This window comes from Mauremys reevesii, linkage group 9 (genome assembly GCF_016161935.1).
Source record: "Mauremys reevesii isolate NIE-2019 linkage group 9, ASM1616193v1, whole genome shotgun sequence".
NCBI lineage: Eukaryota > Metazoa > Chordata > Testudines > Geoemydidae > Mauremys > Mauremys reevesii.
The window spans coordinates 24212790-24238361 of record NC_052631.1 but is presented as its reverse complement, the minus strand read 5'-3'; the positions used below and the strand labels follow the sequence as shown (position 1 = coordinate 24238361).

The following is a 25572-nucleotide window of genomic DNA, read 5'->3' as shown; positions in this document are numbered from 1 at the left end:
ATACTAATCTATGCTGGTGTTTATCACTACTTGAAGATATGCAATCTGGATTCATGATGATTTTTTTGTGTTTTAAATTTTGCCAGTGAAATCTTCTAGTGCCAGTAAAAGGAAATCTAAATATTTTCAGTAACAGGTAAAGAAGAGGGTCACTTTCCTGGTCTGCTCCCAGGCCCATTTGAGCTTGCTTTTAAAAACTGTATTTCTAACTAGACTTCTTGTGTATTTTCTGCAGGTGGATAAGTGGGGCTGCTGTCGTCAATGCCTTTTATTCTGCAAGCAGGAATCAGATAGGTAAGGTTTACTAACATACTGAAGGTACAATTCTTTAATGGCCTGGTTATTTGTTTGTAAGCTGTGAAAGTGATATGAACCCAGTAGCATATGGACTGCAGAAGGCCCTCAGTCTAGCAGACCCACAGAGGTTTCATTACTTGGAGAGTAGGTAATTGTGGGGCTCTCACACGCGGCTGGGGACTCCACATCTTCTGTACATGGAAGAACTGGGAAGTGGGCCATCTCTGCATAGACCAGCAAGGAAAAGAGCTTGGAGTTCAGCTGTGGAAGGGAAAGAGATGTGGCCAGTGGGTCAAAGATTACATAGGTCCAGTGACCACAACCCTTGCCTAGGGGATGCCCAGGAGTTGCAGTAACTGTACCAGCCTGAGAGAGGAAGCAGTGGCCTGAGCTGCCCAGGGCTCTGTCTGTAGATTAGAGGAGGATTCTGTTCCTTACAACTCTTCCATAGCTCCTTCACACAAAGCCTATTTACTCTAGCTTTAGTCAGGACAGTGAATTTCATCCAGCTGAATAACGGGAGCATGAACTTACTGAACGTATTCCTTACAATCCCTTAACATCCCTTTTCATGTCTTCCTTATAGGCCATAAATCTCCTGCCCTTACGTACATGGAGAGGTACGTTTCCCTGGGAGTATTCTCATCTAAATCAATGGGGCTACTCTCAGAGAAATGTCCTTTTGGCAAGGTAACAGAAGATGGCCCTATGTTAAATCATCTTGAAATATGAGTGTAACTCGCTTTAGCCTGTAAAGAGATCTGTTTACACTGCAATAGGCTCAGCTGGCATTGTCATTTTTTTATCTTAAACCTACAATCACAAGGCACATTCTCTAAAGTACAGCTCTGTAAAATCTTGTTGAGACTAGGGGCTCCCTGGTTCCTATTTCTGCTAAGCATTTGTCATCTGTCAGATGACCTGAAACTTCTGGTCTGTCACATGTTTCATCTCTCTTTAATTCTGGTTTCCTTTGTACTGGGGGGAAAAAATGTCAACCTGGTAGATTAAACTCAGCACAAAAACAGCTTAAAGAAGAGAAGAAGACACAATAACAATCAAATAGCTTTAGCAATGCTTTTGGGTATAGCTAGAAACCTTCTAATATCAGCCTATCAGGCCCACCTTTGATTATACATAATTTGGAAATACACCTCTACCCCAATATAACGTGACCCGATATAACGCGGGTTCACATACAACGCGGTAAAGCTCTGACACGGTGCTCTGAGCAGCGTGTTAAGGGTGCTGGGCCGGGGCCAAGGAGTTGGATAAGGGGCAAAGGGTCTCAGGGAGGGTCATGGGCTTACCCCCCCAGGGTCTGGGAGACAGGAGCTGAGGAGGAAGGCATTTTGGGGGGGCCCGCAGTCCCAGAGTGGCCTTGGGGATTAGCAGAGGGCCAGGATCAGACGGCTCTGCTTCCCTCGCCCCGGCCCCTGCCAAACCCCTTGGGGAAGGGGTTTGGGGGAAGGGATCCCCCCGGCACTCACTGGCAGCAGTGGAAGTGGAGCAGCGCGATCCCAGCCCGCTCCACTCCGCCAGCTCCCAGCCGCGGCACTCCACCTCCCGCAGCAGGAACAACATGCAGCATAAAAATCTGCTCACAGAGCTTTGTTTAAAATAGCTTTTGCTTAGTAATCAGTTGAACAGGAGTCATAATTTGGAAGCTTGAAGCTAATGACTGACAGTAAATATGAGCCATAAATTCTTATCTCATCCTTGAGCTGTGGCGTGTCACTTTATAATTAAAGCAGAATGATCTTTAAAGTTGATGCTTGGATAGCTTAGTAACACACTTAAGAAGATTTCTTCTAAAGCAGAGCTTTCAGCACAGTGCTTAGGGAATTTAGGACTCTGTCCTGGTGCTTCAGTACAGCCGAGGGCAGGGGTGGTATGGATCCAGTAGGACCTCTGGGAGGCACTCTGCCTCAAAGAGAATTCTCCCTAAGCTGTTGGGCGTGCAAGGGGAATGATGGGAATAGCCCACTGCTAGAGACCTTCAGAAGGTGCACCATAGATCCCCCCATGCAGCCAGCTGTCTCTGTTGGCAGGTATATGGGAAGGAGGAGGTGGACCCATGTTCCTGTCGTCTTTGGGGTATCTTGCATCTTAGGAGTGCCTAGAGGAAGCAGGTTTTGCGCTTCAGGAACCAGAGCTGTGTTGTGCAGGTGTGCACAGGGCTGGTGTGGTGAGGTGCCTAAGAGTCCACAGAGGAGCAGGGCACACTCAGGCTCTTGATGCTCAGCAGGAGTTGCACATGGTCTCTTTTAAAATTTCCACTCTGAATGTACCTCATAACTTTATAGTGCCTCAGGTAACTCTAGTTAAGTCAGGATTTTGTTATGTAACAGGAGTCATGGAATCAATGCTCTTATAGGAGCGTGGGTAAAAACCCATGAGTCCTGACAGGATGTCTTCACTGTCCAGCCCTCATGTGTCTGTGTGTTCGTGTGTCTGTGTGTGTGTTCGATGATGACATTTTCATGCTCTTTCATTTGTGTATTCTGGAGTGACTCTGAAGTCCAAAGCGTGACACGCATGCTCATGAGCAGATCGGGCAGACAAAGTCATTGGTGAGCATCTTGGTGCTACAGCAGTAGTATGATGCTTTTCCCTTGCAGCAAACAATCAGTTATTTCTGTCCTCTTCAAAGGCTTGGAAAGCTCTGAGTGCTGTGTGTTGCCATGCTGCTCTACTTAATGCAGTCTTCTCAACATCATCTGGTTTTATTGCACCAAAGTGTGTGCTGTTCTTGATGCTGTCCTTGTGGCGCTTTCTGGGGCAGCCTTGATTCCCGTGTTTTTGTGCCAATTATCCATAGAAAATTTTTCTGGGAAGTCGATATTCAGGCATCCTAATGATGTGTCCAACCCAGCGTAGTTGGGCTTTTATCAGCATAGCCTTGATGCTTGTGGTCTTTGACTTTTGGAGAACCTCCAGGTTGGTAATTTCGTCCTGCCAGCGGATCCCCATAATGATGTGCAGAGACCACATATGGGAGGCCTCTAGCTGTTTGATGCTCCATTTGTATGGTGTCCAGGTCGCACAGCCATAGAGAAGAGATGTGAGCACAAAAGCATTGCAAAGTTTTATTTTTGTTGAGAGGGTTATGTTCTGGGATTCAGGACTTTGCTACATAGCTTTCCTAATGACTGAGAAGCTTTCTCTATCCTGTTCATGATCCCTTTGTCAAGAGATCCATCTGTGGAGATGTTGCTGCCGAGAGAGATAAAACTGCCAACTTGCTTTAGTTGGATTCCTGTAATGTATATGCTAGGAGATATTGCATGGAGCGGTGAAGATGACTGGTGCAACACCACAGTTTTTTACAGGCTGCTTGTGAGGCCAAACAATTTTGATGCTTCAGCAAAGTGATCTACAATGCACTGGAGATCTCCCTCTGTGTGAGCTAGGAGGGCACAATCATCCGCAAAAAGTGCTTCTCTTATTAGTAGTTCTGTTACTTTTGTTTTTGCTTTAAGCCTTGTAAGATTGAAGACTGAGCGGTCGTGTCTGTATCTGATGAATATACCGCTGTTGAGCCCATCTGTAGCATGGTTGAGAACCTGGGTGAAGAAGAGGTTGAACAGTACAGGGGCAAGGACACAGCCTTGTTTGACTCCATTTGAACTGGGAAGAGTCAGTGAGATCTGCATTACCAAGTACCTGCCCTTGCATCTCCTCATGAAATAAATGGTCTTTACCAGTTTTGGTGGGCAACCAAGTTTGCTGAGGATCATCCATAATCCTCCTCTACTGACTGTATCAAATGCTTTTGATACACTGGACAGATTCATGTTTGTTCGATACATTTTTCTTGTATTTAGAGTCCCTTATTCCTTTAAGGGAATACTATACAATAACTATACACCTTAAATGGAATTACCCAGACATTTCAATCTATATTAGATCCAAGTAAAGTTTCTCACCACATGCTTCCAGCAGTATTACTGACCAATGTCTAAGTCAGGACTCGTCCCCAGAGTCCAACGGCTGCTTCTTTTGTCTTCTCAGGTGCAAAGAGTGAGATAGACAGGGAGAGAAAAGAGAGGTACCTTTGGGGTATTTGCCCCTCCTTTGTAGAGTTTCAGTCCCCCTTTTGAAAAGCATTTCTAGCTGAGAACCAGGAACCAAAGAGTCTGTGTGGAAGAATGTTCCCTGCTGAGTTGCTTTCAACTGTATGCTCACATGCAGGTTTCGTTTTGTTTCCTCCCTTCCCCTTCTCTGCTTGATGATTCTGTTTACATCTTAAATGCAAATTAAGGCAAACACACACTCCTTTGTTCAAGACAGATCTGTTTGATGTTATGTGAGTCTGAACATATATTTTTAATATCATAAAGGGGGAAATGTATAACTTTACACATACTGCTGCTACACACATTTTACCATGATATTACTGATCAGCAAGTTATACGTTTTCAGATGATACCTCACAAGGCATACTTTGTACAAATATTACTACAGTAGTGTATAGGGCAGTGGTGGGCAACCGGTGGGCCGCTCGCAACACATCTGGGTAATCCGCTGGCCGGCCGCCAGACAATTTGTTTACATTCGCACGGCCGCCCACAGCTCCCAGTGGCCACAGTTTGTCGTTCCCGGCCAATGGGAGCTGCGGGAAGTAGTGGCCAGCACGCCAGCTTCCCACAGCTCTCATTGGCCGGGAATGGCAAACCACAGCCACTGGGAGCTGCGGGCAGCCGTGCAAATGTAAACAAACTGTCTTGTGGCCTACCTGTGGATTACCCTGATGGGCCACAGGTTGCCCACCACTGGTACAGGGTGTGAATAGAGGAGTGCCTTCTGTCACACCTCCATAGGAATATAAACAGCTGATGCTTTGTTTGATATTGCCCAGTTTTGCCAATAGTTAAGTTGTCACAAAGTAGCTGCAATGTCATTCATTTCTTTTCATTTCTATTGCATTTCCTGAAAATATTTAACATCAAAGCATTTGGACATTAGTTCTACAGTACAAATTGTGGTGATTAATCAATCTGCTGATTATTCTCAGTAGGCAGAATGCATGGACAATTACTGTGGCGTTTTATTTTGCCTTTTTAATATTTTCCTATTCCCCCTCCCTCAATATTTTGAGGAAGGACTTGAACCAAACTAGGATTTATAGCAAAATACTGAATGTATCTATTTTCTCTATTCTCCTTATGGAAAAATTGTCCACTAATTCCTCACTCCAGTTATATTGTAGTTCCACAATCATACCATTCACAATGGGAATTAATCCCTTGTTTTCTGGGGAACCCCCAGTGATGAGTGTAGAACAAGAACCTGCATAGAGTACAAAATAGAACAGAATTCTCTAATTTATGTTTGAGGGAAACAAGTTTTTAAAGATTTTTTTAATTCTTCATCTTTACACAATTGAAACATGCATTTAATTTAATTGATTTAATTGATTTATTTATTTGTGTCTGTTTTTCTGATTTTCTGTTAATGGCCTAAAGAAATGATCACAGAACTGGGTGAAAGGAACCCCTGTGGCCCAAATCTTCCCCTACTGCATATAACTTGCTCATATTGGTTCTCATGGAATCAATTCATATCCATTGCTGGGAGAATAAGGTCTTATCTCTGACAATGACTCCCTGTGGGGCTTTGATCAAACAATTTATTCTCTTTCCTGTTATGGTCTCTGACCTCACTGGGTGTCGTGAGGATTAATTAGCATTGCTATAGTGGTTTGGGGGTGCCAAAAGCTGTATAATAGCTACGTACCATTACTTCTTTGTGCTGCACATAACAGCAAAGATCCAATGTAAAAGCCAGTTGTGAGGCGCTGAGCAAATGTTTGAAGGGATGTTTCCTTTTGCCCCATGTCTGATATATTTATTTATTTATTTGCTCATTTCTCTTGGCTTCTCAGAGAGCCTTCATATGTAAATATATTTATCCTTGCTGTTCTATTTGAGGGCAAACAGCTTGACTTCCTCACTGAAATCTATGTAAATGATTCTGTAATAAAATACATTTCTTGTAAGAGATCCCATATGAATGAATTACTTATTAAAGTTGAGTGCATGAAATAATGAATCGGCATCTTATTGTGTTTTCTTCCTTTGCAGTCTTCCCTGCAGGCATTTTGCAACCACCTTTCTTCAGTGCCTCTCAATCCAAATCACTGAATTATGGTGGCATTGGTATGGTCATTGGCCACGAAATCACTCATGGATTTGATGACAATGGTAAGGGTCAGGATTTTTATTTTTTGTAGATATTACATTTTTGACTGCATACTTTGCAATCTAGTCATTCAAGGTAGAAGATAAAAAGATGGTGCTTCTAGGACTCAATCATATTTCCGTGTGATTTGCACTGGTATTCTCTGAGAGCAACAGCCAAAGCACTACAGAGGCACTAGATTAGCCTCAGGGCTGCAGCAATAGCAGGGGCTCCGGAACTGGGAGGTCCAGAGGGCCATGGCCCCACCACTTTTAAAAGTGAGGAGCAAGAAGGAGGCGGGGTCTTGGGGAGAAGAGGCAGCATGAAGGTGGGGCCTTAAGGGGAAGGGGCACCACAGGAGGTGGGACCATGGTTCAGGCACTGGTCCCCCCCCACACACACTTTTAAGAAGCTTCCGTCACTCCTGAGCAGTAGCACAGCAGATGCTCTCCCTCCATCATGGTTTTTTGACTAGTGGATCTTCTGCTTTTCCCCCAGGCTATTCCCAAAGCCCCTTGTATGCTCTTGTGGAGAGAGCCGTATGTTGTAGGCAACAGTACCTGTCCTTCCTGGCTAGAACACAGGCTTGTTTTGAAAGAAGAAAAGGGCATCATTTCTGTGATTGCTTCATTATAGAAACACCTATTTGCATGGATAATTATACTGTAATATATTTTCTTCTAACTGAGAAAGTAACTTTTATTGCCCTTCATTACTACATCATCAGCTTGTTTCGTACATACATCATTCTGTGCACATATCATTACAGGTAGAAATTTTAATGAAAATGGGGACCTCATAGACTGGTGGACGCAAGAATCAGCACAACATTTTAAGGATCAGTCCCAGTGTATGGTATACCAGTATGGAAACTTTTCATGGGACCTAGCAGGTGGAAAACATGTAGGTCATTCATAATTTCTGTCTCTACAATCAAGTAGCAGAGGGGTAGCCGTGATAGTCTGGATCTGAAAAAGCAGCAAAGAGTCCTGTGGCACCTTATAGACTAACAGACGTTTTGGAGCATGAGCTTTCGTGGGTGAATACCCACTTCGTCGGATGCATGTCTCTACAATGTCATTTTAAATGAAGTAAGATGGACATTTAAGGCCCAATCCCACAAACTCTTATTCATGACAGTAGTGCCATTGTGGTGTATGGCCCAGATTAGCCCCCCTCAGAAAAACCTATGGAAGGAGACTTTGGTGATCCAAGAAGATCACATACACACTGTCTGTCCCAGCAGGGGCCAGGGTTTACCTCCCTTTGTAAGACCATGGTTGTGACTGCAAATCTGCACCAGCATTGGGCTCTGAAAGTCCACCCCTCCCCCTTCAACTTCCTGGTAGAACAGGAAAGATAATCTGCTATATTTTTGGCTTCATTTCCTTGGAGCTGGAGGTGGGGATAGTGTACCTCCCAGTCTAAACTCATCCCTACCTGCGACTTTCCCTGGCCCACTCAGTCTCTCCCCCTGCATTGTCAGCAACACAGATCCCAAACCATAGAGACAGGCCTCCGGTGCATCTGGAGAGAGCTATGGTATTCATCACTATAGTATCTTGAGTCCTGAATAAGTAGAGGCTTGCAGGTTCAGGCCCTTAGTCTGTTTGTGCATGTTTAACATTCCATTAACTCATAAAAGCAGGTGACAATAACATCTGTCTTCTTTTTTTTAAACTGAATATGGGTCCAGCCCATTTAACTCAAATGGCAAAATTTTCAGTTGAAGAAGTATTGAAGGATACTCAGTCATATCAGTGTATTTCTATTTCTCTTATAAACAGACACCTATATTAGCACATTTTCCTTCCATTGCTGCAGTCTCCTCTACTCCTTTGGTCTGGAATTTGCTTAGAGTCTAAGCAGAGCTGTGAACCCTTCAAAGTTCAATTTGAACAGCTTCATGAATTTGTCAGAACCATTTTGCATATATATTCACAGGCTGTGAAGTTAAGCAAAGTTGGCATTCAAACAACTGTGGCTCTCTCATAGAGGAAGGGTCTTATAGTTAAAGACCTGGATTAGGATTTAAGGTTATGTGGGTTCTAATCTTGGATTTGCTGATTTCCTTGTGTGATCTTGGGCAAATCATATAAGCTCTCTTTGTCCCCAGTCCCCATCTGTAAAACTGGGATAACATCACTTCCCTACTTCATCAGGATGTTGTGAGAATGAATTCATTAATGTATGTGAGGCACTCAAATATCACCACAGAAAAGCCGATAAATAACTGTTAAATCTCATGTATCTACAATCCACGGTTTGGAATGCATACATTTGCATGGGTTTGTACAAAGTTTGGTGGTTCACTAGAACACCAGCCATATCCTGTGACTTGTCCCACAGAACTTATCCCAGTGAACCTCCTTCAAACTAAAAATGCACTGAAAAAAAGCATCCTCCTAACCAAACAGCGCAAAGAAATGTTGACACAGAAAGAGCCCTAATAATCTAGGCTAGTTGAGAAAGGCGGATAGAACTAGGCAGAAGTAAAGCAGACTTTGAGTGTCTTTGCAGTTCCAAACTTGCATTTCTCACATTTCAAAGACTGGGTTTCAATGCTCTTTCACCTGAAGTCTCTGCTGAGCTGCCTGCATTCTCTGTGGACAGCTTGTAAAGGCTTGTACTGCACTAATGTGCTTTCCAGTTTGCGTTGCTGTTTCTTTCACAGAGGAGGTCACACAGCAAATGAGCATGAGCTCCTGAAACACTGTTAGACAGTAAATGGGAGGAAGGTGTTAACAATAGCACCCAATTCCATTGTGAAAGGCCAGTTCTTACAACATCTATCTTGTTTATTTTGGACTTCTCCGGATAACCACATGCAGTGTTCAGCAGTGCTGAAAGCTATTTGTATAAAGAGCAGAGTTTCAATGGGATGGAACCTCCTGCTGCAAGTGATGAATGAGGGGTTGCTCCCAGCTGTAACTTTGACTCTTATTGTCTTTTTGTTGACAGCTGACAAGTCTGTTCGTTGCCATACAGAACATGCAAAGACAAACTCCCATCCTGAGGAGTTTTCAATCTAACAGCTATACCAATAAGATCACCAGAATCCTTTTAAAATAATTTCGAGGAAATAACAGTGCAGGTTTTTGTTCTGATGTTTATCCACCCTCAGAATTGAATCTAATGATGAGTTGCAGTTTTATGACTTCAGATGACATGCAGTTTTGGATTAAGGACTGGCAAAGTTTTTCAATAAAAATAAAGAGCCAGGTTCTCCACTAGCATAGCTCCATTATCTTTAGTGTTAATATGCTGATTTACACCCACTGAGGATCTGTCTCAGTGTGTTGATTAGACCATGAAGTTAAGGTATCAGGCACCCACCTTGCCTGATATTCAGCAAAATTCCTAGTAAGGTTCCAGCAGATTTGCCAGTCTTGGTTCTGTTAACTGATGTCTTCCAACATCATGAAGTCTGGATCTTCCCTGCTTCATGGGTTTCCAGTGTATTCTGGCCACCATTGGCCTGGAGACCTTGAGCAATGATGATAAAACCACACCGAATCAGCAAGACCCACTGTTGAGATTATAGCAAAAGTAAGGAGGATGGGTTTGAGAAAGATAAGAAGCTAGATGTTAAGGACACAAAGAACAAGAAAGTGAATTAATCAGCAGACATCAGAAAGTCTGGGCAAGAAAGATATGACAGCCATAAAATGCTTATTGTATCAAGAAGGAGGGAATTAGGGTTTGGAGACAAGAGAGGCAGACAATGTTCAGATGCATTAACTTAAATCTTCTGTTAAACATTCAAATTTGGGGGGGCTTTCTTGAAATTTTTGCCATTCACTCATCTCTGCTTTGGAACCTGAGACCTCTAGTCAAGGCCAAAGTGGGTAAATAAACAGGAGATATTCAGAAGTTTAGCACTGTAATTCCCAGGATAGAGAAGCTTTTCCTGCCAGAAAACCTGCAACTTTTTCATTTCTCTCTTTGCAGCTGAGTGGAATCAATACACTGGGAGAAAACATTGCTGATAATGGAGGTGTTAGACAAGCTTATAAGGTGAGAAAGATCCATTTTCTCTCTGTCCTCACAGTTGAGATTATTACTGTTGAAACAAATTTAATAAAGTGCCTTGGTGGAGGGAAGCAGTTTTTATGTGGCAAAGACAGAATGACACTTTACTGTAATTCTCTGTCACCGAGTCAGCTTTGAAAACAACGGAAACCTTGTTACCTTTTGTTCAGTATATTACTCACTTTAGAGAAGGGATTCTCTATTCCTAGTGTTCTTTCGTTTATTATTGCCCATTATAGGTCTCTCTCACTATTACTCATTGGGCATAAAGAATTTGTAGAATGAAAACACTTAGTGAATCAATGGCACACAAACTTTAACCTGACTGAATTATCATATTGACCTGTTGTCTATGTCTGTTCACCAGCATTCTGTTTATGAATGGCAGGGAAAGGTAACAGTAGTCTTCCAAGCTCCACCCACAAAACAGTCTCCGCCCACATGGAACGCCATTCACAGTAGATTGCTCAGATGTTCAAAATATGATCCTGCTTGCTTTCAGGGCTTAGTTCCCCCTTACTGAGGTCCAAATACACCCATCAGCTCTGTGGGCTCCTTGTGCTAGGCTACCCCTGGGTGGGGGCTAGGGTGACCAGACAGCAAATGTGAAAAATCAGGACGGGGGGGTAATAGGAGCCTATATAAGAAAATGACCCAAAAATCGGGACTGTCCCTATGAAATCAGGACATATGGTCACCCTAGTGGGGACCCAAATAGGGTTCCCACTCTGACTGAAGCTATTCCGGGAGATTTTTTTTTTCCCAACATAATGTCATTTTCTTAAAATATCCTATTAAAATCTCCTGGATTGCTTTCAATAGTCACCAGGAGATCAATGCCGATTCCGGGAGACTCCAGGCCAATCCTAGAGGGTTGGCAACCCTAGGCCCAGATGCCTTGCTAGGCTCTTCTAGGCTTCTTAGGTTTGGGATGGGCAAATGGCAGTACTTTCCCAGTTCCACTCTTGTGGCATCACAGTGAGCTGTCCATAACAGCAGATGATGTAGATCCTCATAATATGACCTGCCCTCCCCTTTTCCACTTTAATCAGAGTGAAATATTTCACAATTTTGACACTTAATGAATTATCACTCCACACCAGAGCACCCCTGGAACAAATGGGGCAGCTCGGACCTCTCAGAGCTATTGTTTCAGGTTCTGCAAACACAGGAATCACTGCATCAGTTATGCTCAGTTCACTAGAGAGTTCCTGGAAAGCTTAGATTCTGGAGAACGAAGCAGCAGCCAGAAAGAGGAGCTGGTATGTCATACTGCTACCTAAAAGCTCAATCCAAGCCCTGGTTTAGTGGAATATTTAGCATTTAAACAAGACAGCACAAATACACAGGACATTATCCTGACTCAAGTCAATGGGAGCCAGAGCAAAACTAGTATAGGGAATACTCGCAAGTCAGCAGTACTACCACGAAGGAACTGGGTCTTCAGAGTTACTGTGATATCACAGATATGGGCTGTATTATGAACATGTGAGAGGAGCAAGTTTCACTTGATGACAACAGATTTTTTGCAAGATTTTACAAGAATTTATTTCAGGGAAAAGTTTCACCATTTCTGCCAATGAACACTTTTTCTTCTTTTCAAAATAAAAAGAACCTACAGACTAACAAATCAACTTAATTACAGCCTGAAAATGGCCTGCATTTTCATAAAAGAAGCCATGGGGAAATTTTCTTTTTCATCAAGAAATGTTGCATTTGTCACCACAAAATCAGTTTTACACCAGAAGTGGGTATGAATCAGATTCTGATTGCCTACTGTGTAAATATGGCGTAAGAGGAGTGAAGTTACTCCACATTCACACCACATGAGTCAGACCAGATTCTGATCTAATAGATCTTATAACTGAAGCATTGTCGTAATTCCTGTGGTAACAGCCTATGGATTTAATTTAATTAAATAATTTGAAATTACTTACAGTCATGGAGAAAACAAAGAATTTGGGAAAAGAATAACATTTGTGTATTGTGTGAAATTGGAGAAGATGGTGATTTTTGCTGCAACTGAAACTTGTAACCCCACAGCTCTAACTGTAATATCATGGAAAGGATCAGGCTAGAAATGTTAGCTGATTAAACAGCAGAATAAAGCCTCTGTTTATACACTAATCATCTTGGAGACAGATTGTGCCCCCTTGAGCCCAGGCACAGAGGGCTCCTTCATGCGCAGAAGCTGCTCAGTCCACTCCCACTGCTGTCCCTTCACCTAGGCAGCAGAGCTCACTCTGCATAGTGCAGCGTCCAGGTGGTCTGAGAGGAAGAATGGGTGGGTGAGATGAACATCGTCTCCTTATTCTGGTCTCAGGCACTGTACTTTAGGAAGACAGCACAGCATCAGGCTGCATTAACTTTTCTACATAGCCCCAGGCTCTGGGGGCCACGGTGGGGTAGTCCCTGTTAGAGTGACTGAGGGTCAGGGCCTCCATGTGATTGGCTCTCTGGGGCCTGCCAGATTTGGAAGTTGGCCCCTCACTCTTGTCTGTGGAAGTTCAATCCCCCCGTCCACAAGGAGATGATATGAGCAGGGCTTAAATTCAGCTGGTGCTGTCTGGAGCAGAGCTCTGGTAAACATTTTTCAACCCCCCCTAGAGTCTTTATAGGATTTGGGGAGAGGGATGGGGAGGAGGACTCCAGGAAATACTCTATAAGGATGTAAACCTTGGATATGAGGGAATCTCCCAGAAGCCCCCTGCCATGGTTTTTACCATGGTGGGGGACAATCTAGCCCTAGGTAATTAGTAATGCTGGGAAATGCAGCGCAAGTACATGACAGTTAAATGGGATCTGATAAAATATTAACTAATGTAAAGCTTGCTGAAGTGGGGAGGTTATTGTCTAGAGTTATTGCCTACAGTCTATATTGTTATTGTCATACAAGCACAATTCTTCTCCTGTACATTATCTTTCCTATAAAAAAGTGCATGACATCTAGATGCCGAGGGCATGACATATTACCAGCTATCACACCTTTCCTACTGAGACAATGCTATCGCTGTGTTTCCTTTTCTGTCAGTAAATTGCATTCCTTGGGCCTAAGCCTCCCCTCACTTACCCCAGTATAAATCTGGAGTAACTGCCTGAACTCTGTGGAGCTACACCACTGTAAAACTGATCTGAGAGGAGAATCAGGCCCTGGGTCAATCAGGCCATTGCATTTCTTTCCTATGCTGCACATCGGTGGTATTCAGCCAGAGAGGATACCTAAGATAGTCTTGCTGTAGTATGTCAAATAATCCATGTTCCTTCTCATTATAGTGCCATTTTGATAAGGGAAATAGGAAATCATAACATTTCTGCTCCATTTGTTTTGCAGGCCTATGAAAACTTTGTCAAAAAAAATGGAAAAGAAAAACTGCTTCCCGGGCTTGACATGAACCATAAGCAGCTGTTCTTCCTGAACTTTGCACAGGTATTGTATCCTTCTTGACTGAAGGTTTGACAATCATTTTGAGTTACAATTTCACTGTAAGCTGGAACAGCAGTCTGACTTTTCTCATTCTAACAAGAGCTGGCAGGATTGTTAAATTGAGCAGTGGCCATAGCAAAGCAGACAGGATGTTAATCCTAGCTACACACTTGAATTCATGCAGGAGTAAGTCTGCTAGGCTCAAATGCCTGTGAAAATGCACTACAGTATGTGGGGTTTTATAGAATCCACATATTTTCACTGTGGTCCAATTTGAAATGTGTTCTCCAGCATTAAATGTTTCGTAATAAAACTAAAGCAGCACTTCTCCTGAAAAATCTTATTCACAACAGATCACTTTCTTTCTGATATGTTTCTAGATATGGTGTGGAACATACCGTCCAGAATATGCTGTCAACTCCATTAAAACTGATTCGCATAGCCCAGGCAAATTCAGGTCAGTGTTTATAATCATCATCCTCGGCTGTAAGGTAGCTTTTCATTGTAGATATCAGAGCACTCTACAAAGCAGGGCAAGTATCATTATCCTCATTTTATGGATGTGACACAAAGAAGTGACATGACTATCTCAAGGTCAGACAGCAGGTCAGTGACAGAGCCGGGAATAGATTGCAGACTTCCAGGCCTGTGTCCTTTCCATGTTGCCTCCTATGATCATGTTCATTTAAGTTAGAGCAGGGAGCCTCTGCTAAGGTTCTCCCCAAGATGGCTGAAAGACAGACAGGGAAGTGACTTAAGGGGCTGCGTGGCCTGAAGGCTAGGATTGAAATCCTGGCTCTGCTGAAGTCAATGGCAAAACTCCCACTGATTTCATCGGGGCAAGGATTTCACTTTGTATGTCTCTCTTGACAGCTCTAAGGGGAGAGGGCTCAGTCAGGGAAAGATGAAGAAATCAAATGGTCTCTCCACAAATAGGGATAATGAAAGGGAGGAGGATGGGCCTCTCTCTATGGTGGGAGTCGTTGCGTAAAGATATGCAGGCATCACACCAAATCAGAAGCAGGAGCACCCTCCAGAACTCCAGGGGTATTTTTGTTTTGTTTTTTATTGTCTGAATTGGGTCTTTTCCTTCACTGGTATTGCACAGACAGTGTGACTGTATCCCTAGACCTACATTATTACTATTTAATTATACTGAGGTAGGGCCACAAACAGGACTCGGGCAACATTGTACTGGGCACTGTACACAAACAAGGGAAACAAGGTCCCTGTTCCCTCCCTATCCCTAACAAGAGGGAAGAAAAAAAAAGGCTGGTGACAGAGATTCTCCATCCCTTGAGCAACAACAGACCCATGCACTGTGGTGTGATGGAGAGTAGAGTCATAGCTGGTCATGCCTAGGGGTAGGAGTCCAAATGCCAGAACCAAGGGGCAAGATAGGGTGGGAGCCAGGAATCAGAACCGAGGGTCAGAAGTGCATTACCAGGAGTCAGGGAAGGCAGCAGTAGGGCTGTTTCAGAGGCAAAAGCAAAGCTGGGACAGGACTGGGAGCAGGGCAGGGTCTAGGCTGGAGCAGTGGCGGAGAAGAGCTTGGAAAGAGAGACAAGCACAGGGAAGCAGATCTGTGGACATGTGCATTGAGCAACCGGCAACCTACTGCTCCTGCTGACTTGAGAACCGGCCTGCTAGCTTCCTCAGCCAGTCAGGCAGGGCAGTCCGTCAGCCAGCCTAGCTGACTTGTTGGGCTCTCAGGATTACCAAGCAGGTGCAGCTGCAGGCCTTCCCCCTGACAAGCCGACCAATTTTAGAGAAAGCTGACTCCGTGTCTGAGGGGGTGTCAGGAGGAAGGCCCTGCAGCTGCACTTGCTCAGTACTCCTGACAGTCTAAAGAGTCAGCTAGGCTGCCTGACTTCCTTTTCCCCTGCAGGGGCTGCTCCCAGGGCAGTTCAGACCCACCTCCGGAATCTCCCCCAGCTGCAGTAAGCTCCACGGCTCCAGCTGTGTCCTCCCCACTCAGAGAGGCTGCTCCAGATGTCACCCCTCCTCCCCCACGCGGAGGCTGCAGCTCCAGCTGTCAGCCCCCCACTCGGGTAGAAGACTGCTGGGAAAACCACAGAGATGGTAACCCACGCTCCCATAACCTGTTACCCTCACTTCTGTGTGCTGCTGGCAGTGGCTTTGGAGCCGGGCACCCAATCAGCAGCCTTCTTCTCTGGCTGCCCAGCTCTGAAGGCAGCACCCCTGCCAGCACCAAGGCAGAAGTGAGGGTGGCAATCCCATGGCCCCCCTACAATAGCCTTGCAACCCTCCACTTTTGGGCTGGGACCCCCCCTGGTTACCACACCTTGAAATTTCAGAGGTAAACTTCTGAAAATGTGAAATTGACTAATTTAAAAAAACCCTGGTCATGAAACTGACCAAAATGGACTCTGAATTTGGTAGGGCCCTACTCAGGGGTGGCTCCAGGCCCCAGCACGCCAAGCGCGTGCTTGGGGCGGCATGCCATGTGGGGCGCTCTGCCGGTCGCCGGGAGGGCGGCAGGCGACTCCAGTGGACCTCCCGCAGGCGTGCCTGCAGAGGGTCCGCTGGTCCCGCGGTTCCATCAAAGCCGCGGGACCAGCGGACCCTCCGCAGGCATGCCTGCGGGAGGTCCACCAGAGCCACGGGACCGGCGACCGGCAGAGCGCCCCCCATGGCATGCCGCCGTGCTTGCGGCGGCAAAATGTCTAGAGCCGCCCCTGGCCCTGCTTATGAGGTTTAGGTGCCGAGATGCTGCAGACAGTGTGGGCTGATTAGGACTCTTACATTTTAACCTAAACCAGCACAACATTCAGTTTGAGCAACATAAAAACACGGTGTTTGTTCTTATAAATCCAATTGGTGGATGCCACAATAACTGTGCTAGCCACAAAAATCATTGTGAACCCTACAGCACTTGCACTCCCGCTGATCACATTATTTTCTGCTACAGTTCATCACATCACTTCCAAAGGGCTTTCTTTCTTAACCCTCACTCTTTACCAGAGAATTATTGCTTATCCCACATATTCAAATATTTGGTGAAAGCAGTGACTGTTCCTGCGGTTGTCATTAAACTGGCATTTTGGTGTGGGCGTTTCTGTGTAATCTGCAAACCTCTCCCCAAGGCAATTATATTTAAAACTCCTGCAATCCGCTGAATCTAGGCACAATGTTAATGTGGGTCTGCGGCAGTTCTTTATAGCTTTGCCTCATATTTGTGTTATTAATTTGTACAGTTCATTAGTTCTTGTAAATTAATCGGCTTGATGTCTTTATGCATTTATATTTGGATGCACTTTGCTTCAATGTCATACATTAAATCTCACTACTATTTTATATCTATATAGGTGGCTACAAACAAGACATGTGCCTAATCCTGCAGACTTTTACTCACACAAGTCATCTTACATGAGAAATCTCATTGATATTAATGTAATGATTTGCAGGATCAGGCCCAACATAAAACTCTAAAATATAAAGCATCTTTGTACATATTAGAATCATATCTAAAACTACAATATATTTAATTTAAATATATAAAACTTGTATCAAAAAGTAATATGGACTCAAAATGTATAGGTTTATTTTATGCCTGTTGCATTTGCTGGAGCTGATTTATTTCTCTGTCAAGGTGGGATGGGCAGTTCTTTATATTGCTCTGTTATTTGCATTATATGTTTTTTAATGTATGGATTGGGTGTTTTGAGCACTGGATGGGGAATAACAGAAGCTTGTAGAAACCTGAAGTTGTTGATCAGATTACATTTGTTACAATTTGAATAAATGTAGCAATAGAATACAATATCTAACCACAATAAAATAAATGTGAAAGGAAGCCTTAGATTTAGGTGTCACTAACGGAGGAAAAAGAAATGAAGTAATTTTTCAGCTAATTTGCATTTGATTGTTATTCCATGTTAAAACAAATCAGATATAACAACAGATACAAGTCAAATCCTGCTCATGTGACTCACCTTATGGTACTAATGACATAACTAAAAAAAAGCAGGATTTGTTCTCCACTGCCAATAGATCAAAAATAATGCCAGCTGTAAGTCAGATTTTATTACACACAGAATATCTTTGGCTATGTTTTTGGCAAAATCCCACTTCAGTGACTCCAGCCCTGGGGTTGGTCAAGGCTTTGCTGGATCACTTACTAGAAAGCCATCTTTGTTTTCTTTTCTCTCTTCTATTTGGTCCCATGTGCTGCTGATGGCTCCTGACAATACTTACCAAATATTCCCCTTTTGATTTTACAGGGCCGATCCAGTAATTCGTAACAAATGTAATCTGATAAACTGCTTCACCTCTATTACTGCTCACAATTTCCACAGACAGGTCTTGATTATATTGAATCTAATTGTTATTGAAATTATTCAGAAAATGATTTCTGCAAATAATTCTTTTTCACAATCAATTCAGTGCCACTATTTGATATTTGACATTAAATACTGGAGTTGTTTTGACTAGATGTATAGGTCACAGGGTATATTTCTGCCATGGGAGGGGTGTAATTCTTAGAATCAGGTTTCACAATACAAATCTGAAAATTGCTTTTTACTAGCATTTCCCAAAATTCACTTAAAATCTACTGTTTATGTCAACATTTCTTCCAGAAAACTTGTTCACTAGAATATTTGTGGACAGTGACCAGAAAAAGGGGCATGACTATAGTCAAATGCAATGAATCCTAACAAAAAACTTCTTCAATATTCCTCCAGCTCTAGGTTTTACCTACTTTTTACAGAGGACTTAAAGCACAAGTGGAGCTGTCTGAAAATTTTTCACCAAAACTAACGAAAGGCCATTACCCTGTTCCTATTATGTCAATGAGAGTTTGACTCCAATAGACATCAATGGAAATAATATCAGGCCTGTGTTTCTACGGGTCATCTTCTTTTGTATGTGATAGGGAATATGCAAATTGGAAAAATAAAAATTTAGTTAGGCCACTACAATTTTAGAGGAGAAAGGGGGATAACTTGAAAAAGCTTAGAATTATGGATGTTTCTTGAAATATTTTGAGATGCAGAAAATAACAGTTAGCTTTTATTTTAAGTTGCGTCTTAAAGAGAATCAGTGGTGCCAACTTCTTTTTGTTTTTGTTTTAAAGGGTCATAGGATCATTGCAGAACTCTGCAGAGTTTACCGAAGCCTTTTCATGCACCACGACAGAGTACATGGACCCTGCAAAAAAGTGCCGTGTTTGGTGACAGAGCTATAAACCAGGCAGCCCAAGGACAAACTTCCCATGCAAACAGAAATTTGGAACTTCCTGGGAGGACTGGGGGAAGGAAATGACAAAAGTCATTTGTTAGCGGACAAAAAAAACCCAACAATATCTGTGAGATCAGAGATTCAAAACAATCGATTCTTCAAATTAAGGTTTATAGCCAAGGCAACAAATATATAAGCTGCTTTTTTATGACCAAACTTTGCAAAATATAAATCACTTAATTGTGTACCTATTGCTTCACTTTTAAACAACATTGTTGTTATAGTTTAATTCTGTTTCCCATTTGGTCTACAGATTTTTTTATTCTCACTGGGGAACACTTAATCATCTACTCCTTTGAGAATGTATGCTAATATTTCTGATCAGATGGAGGAAGAAGATATTAAGTAACACCCTATCTTGGACACCAAAATATAATGAGACAACAGTTCATATAAAAAATGTCGGACTCTGTGCCCTCTTCTGTCATGATAAATGTGTTCTACCAAATGTTTGTTTTCATTTTTACTTGAAATGATTTATATTAGAAAAGTCCAAAGACCTGTTGTAATTCACTTAAATAATTTCTCAGTAATTATTCCAATGTTTAAAGGCTGAATTCACTATTTACTTGGTTTTATTTACTACTTTCCAGCCAAAATGAAAATGTAGCTAATTTATTAATTTTTGAGTTTATAATCAGTAATGTTGTGATCTAAGACCCCTTCACAGTTTTCTAAGGGTTTTCTTGTTCTCTCTAAACTTGGTCTTTTTAAAAGATTTGTAGTAATATATAAATCATAGTTTTTATATTTAATTCTGAGCTACACTTATGACTTGAAGTTATTGTTATATATTTGATCAGTGGCAGCATAATTGAGAAATTTTAGTTACACATAGTATGATATAATATGACAAAGCCTATAAAACAGATCTCTAAAGGGATGCACAAAAAAACAACTTTTCAGACTCACTTTTTCAATTTTTAGGGCCTGATCCAGGAAATACTTTGACTTTGTTGATGTGAGTAGTCCATTTGAAGTCAATGAGACTGGTTATGTCATTAGAGTTATATAAGTGTTTGCAAGATTGGACCCTTAATCGGTACTGGCAAAAGGCTTTAAATACACTATGATATATATGAAATGCCCTCGTGCAGGTTGCCAAGGAACTTACTGCTTCTTGTATCGAAGCCAGTTAAGACTTCCAAAAATAAACACCACATACCTCCAATGACTTCTATAATGGGTATACTGTAATTAAAAAACTATGTTCATTTTAGCTTTCTGAGTTTGTCATCTGGGGAAAACCTTTTGATAATAAATTGAAAGTATGAGCCAACTGCTCATTGTTGTCTACAATGACTGCAGTGTGTGTGTGTTTTCTGTAGGAGATGTGCAATAACAAAGATGTGTTGTCTGCAGTAGAGGTACAGAAATTCCAAACTCCCGGGGTGCCTGATATGATTAACATGAGAACTCAAATTGTTTGGTGATAGTTTAAAAAAATAAATGGATAATTTGGAACCTAGGGAAATTACACCAAAATGGACTATGCTAGTCTTTGTCTCACGTGCGTTCATCACAGCAGGCTGACAAACAAAATACATCAAAACATAGAGCACCAAGTCCTCTTCCTGCACCCTGCCCAAGTAGTCAGGCTTAGTGCAAGAGCAAGAGGAAAAAATACTCTGTGGATGCTACTGCAGCTCACCAGCCACTGCATTGCCACTCTACAAAGGACAACAGCAGTGGCTCTGCATAGTGGCAGCCCCCAGGCCATCTGCCAGCTCTGCACTGCCAAAGCCATTGTACAGAGATCCTGACAGAGCCACACACAACTTGGCTCTGCAATGTATTCCCAGTGTAGACCCCTGAGCTGGCTTTCCAAATTCTACCTCCCAAGACCTTGCACAAGACAACTCTAATCCCACTCCATCTGGGTCCCCCTGTAGCCACAGCAAAGGGGATAGCAATGTGTGACCTAGGGAGCCCTTCAGTGCCAGCTGGCAGAGGGCACACCATAATATAACTCATATCAGGCCTGGCACTCTCCTTGCTCCAACTCGCTATTGTCATCATCTGTACCTAAAAGGTGCCCTGGAAGATATTATATGTAAACTGGTGACATGTTGATCATTAATATTAGTGTGTGGTGTATGTACAGCTGATATATGAATAATTATAAATATGTGCAGGAAATATTTTCTTAACATGTGTTTGGCAAACAGGATTTAAGACCATCCCCACCTTAGACAAAGGTATGTGGTTCTGCCTGCTTGAATGTGTTTCCAATGTAAATTGAGCAAGGAGAGACAACGGAATTACATTTACATGCAAAGTAGACAAAGTCATCAGGCAAACCAGTGTGGGGGATGGCCTCTTAACAATGGATGATGGAAGATGCAACTCCAAGAAACCTCCTTGCCTCCTGAGGATAAGGTTATTGAACTTTGGAAGAGATAAGCAAAGATAGAGAGCCATTTTGGTAGCCATTACTGGACAGATACAAGAGGCCAGTGGTCTTGTATATCTGAGGAAAAACAAATAGAGATTTTCAACCAAGGAGGCTGAAAGTCTCTGGAAACTGAAGATAAATGAGAAACCTCCTTATATTCAGACTTCCTGAAGTTAAATGTAGTCACTAGAAAGCATGTATAGTTTGTAACTTTTCATATCTCTTTCATTTGTACTAGAAACCCACTTAATCCTAAATTTTTGGTTAATGAGCTTAGTTTTAGTTTTACCACAAACCATCTGAATGCTGTGCATTTCAACCACATGTGGGCAGGCCTTCAGCTAAACTAGCAGGCTGGGACATATGGTGTCTCTTTGGAGGCAGCAAACTTAATATCTTCTGTGAGGGCCCAGTGAGAGGGACTGGACACTACAGTGGAGATAGTTTTAGGGAGACTCAGGACCAGAATGACTGTTGGTGTTACCCTACAATGAGTAACCAGGATGATGGAAGCCAAGGTGAGGCTACCGTGCTGTGGGCATGCTGTTGGCATCAGGGCTCTGAGCCAAAGCTGCACAGCAGAGAGGTACCCGTGGTTACAGGGCAGGCAGTGACGGAACACCTTAGGGCCTAAGGTGTCACACAATGGCCCCAAAGAAAGATTACAGAAGAGGAATAACAAGAAAAAAAAAGACATCCTTGTATTGTGTTTCGTTCTCTACTGGATCCCTCTCTCACCCCTCTCTATCTATTATCTTAGGTACTTATATGGCCCCCTTACTGTATTGTCTGAATGCTTCAGAATCTTTGATGTGTTTCACATTTCCCTAGTTTGTTTATGAAAATGTCATGTGGGACTATGTGAAAAGCCTTACTAAAATCAAGATATATAAGTCTAGTGCTTCCCACCACCACCACCCCTCAAGGTAGTAACCCTTTCAAAGAAAAAAAATAAAGTAGTTTCAACATGATTTGTTCTTAACCCTATTATGCTCTAGGTGCTTACAAAATGATTGTTTAATAATTTGTTCAAGTGTCCAGTTAATGTTGCGCTGAGTGGTCTATAATTCTCCAAGTCCTTTTTCTTTTTAAAGATAGGTACTTTGTTTGCCTTCCTCCAGTCCTCTGGGGCCTCAACCATCCTCCATGACTTCTCAAAGATAATCGCTAATGGTTCCAAGATGTACTTCAGGAACTAGCTGAAGCACCATAGAATTAATTTCATTAGGCTCTGCTGACCTGAATACATCTAACTTACCTAAATATTCTTTAGCCTTTTCTTTCCCTAGCAGAGGGACAGCATGAGAAAGCACAAAGGTGCTTGTTGGAAAGTTTAACAAATGTGCATTGGAGGCTTGTGTCAACAACTTGGTAACAAATAAGAGAGGATTGGTAGCATGAGGATAGAGCGTGAAGGGCCTAGAAAGTGAAGACAAGCAGCTTATGTTTTATGCAGTAGAGAAGGGGGAGACAATGGGGAATGCGAAGAGGAAGTGACATGGTCAAAGCCACAGGCTAGGGCAGGGTTAGGCAACCTATGGCATGTGTGCCAAAGGCAGCACGTGAGCTGATTTTCAGTGGCACTCACACTGCCCGGTTCCTGGCCACCAGTCCAGGGAGCTCTGCATTTTAATTTAATTTTAAATGAAGCTTCTTAAACATTTTAAAAACCTTATTTACTTTACATACAACAATAGTTTAGTTATATATTATAGACTTATGGAAAGAGACCTTTACAAACATTAAAATGTATTACTGGCACATGAAACCTTAAATTAGAGTGAATAAAAGAAGACTCGGCACACCACTTCTGAAAGGTTGCCGACCCCTGGGCTAGGGAAATTATCTTTGCTTCAGCATTCTGAATGGATATGAGACGGGCAAGATTGCATTTGTCAATGAAATAAAGAAGGATGTTGCAGTAATCAAGTCATGCAATGATGAGAGCTTTCACAAGTTTTAGCTGGATGGACAGGAAAGGCTCTCTCTTACAGATGATCTACACTGGCAAAATTTAGACATAGCCTGGGGGTGAAGACCAAGAGAGAGGTCCAAGTTGAAGATGAGAAGCAGGTAAGGATGGTGTTATTTTCCATAGTAACCAAGAAAGGAAGTAGTAGGGAGGCTTGGTTGGGGAAGATTAGAAGCTCTGTTTTAGCTTGAGAAGGCAGCTAACTTAGTGGAGAAGGAGCAGAAAATCCATGGCCAATAATGTTGCTCAGTAGTACAGTTGTTTCTCTCAGACTCGCAATAAGAAGCTACTCATCTTATGGAAAGTACCAAAAAAACACTGGCCACAGCAGCAGCAGAAATTGTTGGATGAAGCAGAACCTCTACCCCATCACAGTTGGACCAGACGACTTGCTGAGGCCAGCTTTTTCTTTTGTGATTTTTCCCCTATGTTTCATTGTCTGCCTCTTTTTTTTCTTATTAGAGAGACCAGGTGGGTGAGGTAATATCTTTTATTGGACCAACTTCTGTTGGTGAGAGACAAGCTTTCAAGCTACACAGAGCTCTTCCTCAGGTATGAGAAAGGTACTCAGAGTGTCACAGCTAAATAAAAGATTGAACGCAGTTTAGCATATGTAGTTAGAATATGTGCTAAGGGAACATTCCAGGTGAAGTGGCTGGTTAACGCCCTTTTAGGCATAAGACAAAAAATGGGGTTAGTGGAGTACAGATTGTTGTAATAAGCCATCAATCCAGTTATGAATTTAAGCGCCCACGTTCATCTTTTGAAAGTGTTGTGCAGGTTCCCTTTGAGGATGAGGATTGATAGGTCAGATATAGAGTGATCGCTGTGTGAAAAGTGTTCACCCACAGGTGATAGGATGGTTTTATCTTTTATCATTTTCCTGTGTGAGTTCATTTGACAGCATAGTGATTATCTAGTTTCACCCATATAGTTGTTATTGGGGCATTTAGTGCACTGGTGAGGTACACCACATGTGATAAGCATGTGTAGAACCCAGGGATCTTGAAAGGTGGGTTGTGGGGGGTGTTGATCATTGTAGTAGTTGTGAGATGTCTGCAGGTTTTGCATCTGTTGTTCTGGCAGGGTCTGGTGCCACTTTGAGTTGGTGTGTCCTGGTCTGGGGAGGTTGCTTCTGATAATGAGCATGGAGAGGTTGGGGGGGTTGTTTGAAGGTCAGAAGTGGGGGTGGGGGGGTCAGGAAAGATTTTAGGATGGGATCCGCCTTGAGTATGGATTGTAGTTGTTTGATGGTACCCGATATGGGGTCCAGGGTGGGGTGGTAGGTGACAACAAGGGGTGTGTGGTCAGAGGTGGGTTTATTTCTGTACTGAAGCAGGTTCTCTTGGGCTATTTCGGTGGCCTATTTCATGATGCAATCTACTTCTCTGGTGAAGTATCCTTGTTTGCTGAAGGCAGTTTTGAGTGTGTTAAGGTGTATATCCCAGACTTTCTCCTCAGAGCATATTCTGTGGTATGAGTGTCTGGCTGTAAATAACAGACTTCTTGGTGTGTTTGGGGTTGTTACTAGATCTATGAAGGTAGGTGTGGTGATATGTGGGTTTCTTGTATATAGATGTCTATATGGCTCCATTGTTGAAGCTGATTGTTGTGTCCAGGAAGTTGATGCTAGTGTGGGAGTGTTCCAGAGAGAGAATAATGGACGGGTGGTGGTTGTTGAAGTTGTGGTAAAAATCTATGATGTAGTTTAAGTCATCTGTCCAGAGGATGAAAATATCATTGAAGTATCTCAGGTATATCATTAGTTTCATAGTGCACTTGTCCAGAAATTCTTCTTCAAGGTGGCCCAAGAAGAGTTTGGTACTTTTGGGGGGCATCCTAGTACCCATAGCTGTTCCCATGGTTTGGACAAAGTTTTTGTTGTTGAATGTAAAATTGTTATGGGTGAGGATGAAATGGACAAGTTTGGCCATGTGTTTGGGGTGGATATCTGAGGGTTGTCCATTGTCTTGTAAATATGTGAGGCAGGCAGCTACACCATCACAG

At 42.7% G+C, this 25572-nt stretch overlaps 1 protein-coding gene across 3 annotated transcripts in view; it reads left to right on the top strand.

Moving 5' to 3' along the window:
- MME (membrane metalloendopeptidase) overlaps positions 1-20500 on the top strand; it is a 66930-nt gene extending 46430 nt beyond the window's left edge. For all 3 annotated transcript variants that reach the window (XM_039487277.1, XM_039487279.1, XM_039487278.1), the window contains exons 17-23: positions 236-294; positions 6384-6503; positions 7250-7383; positions 10432-10497; positions 13844-13939; positions 14317-14393; positions 19035-20500. In XM_039487277.1, coding sequence (XP_039343211.1) covers positions 236-294; positions 6384-6503; positions 7250-7383; positions 10432-10497; positions 13844-13939; positions 14317-14393; positions 19035-19134 — 652 coding nt within the window. In that variant the 3' untranslated portion in view covers positions 19135-20500. The remainder of the gene's footprint in view (positions 1-235; positions 295-6383; positions 6504-7249; positions 7384-10431; positions 10498-13843; positions 13940-14316; positions 14394-19034) is intronic.
- Positions 20501-25572: the final 5072 nt, after the last annotated feature.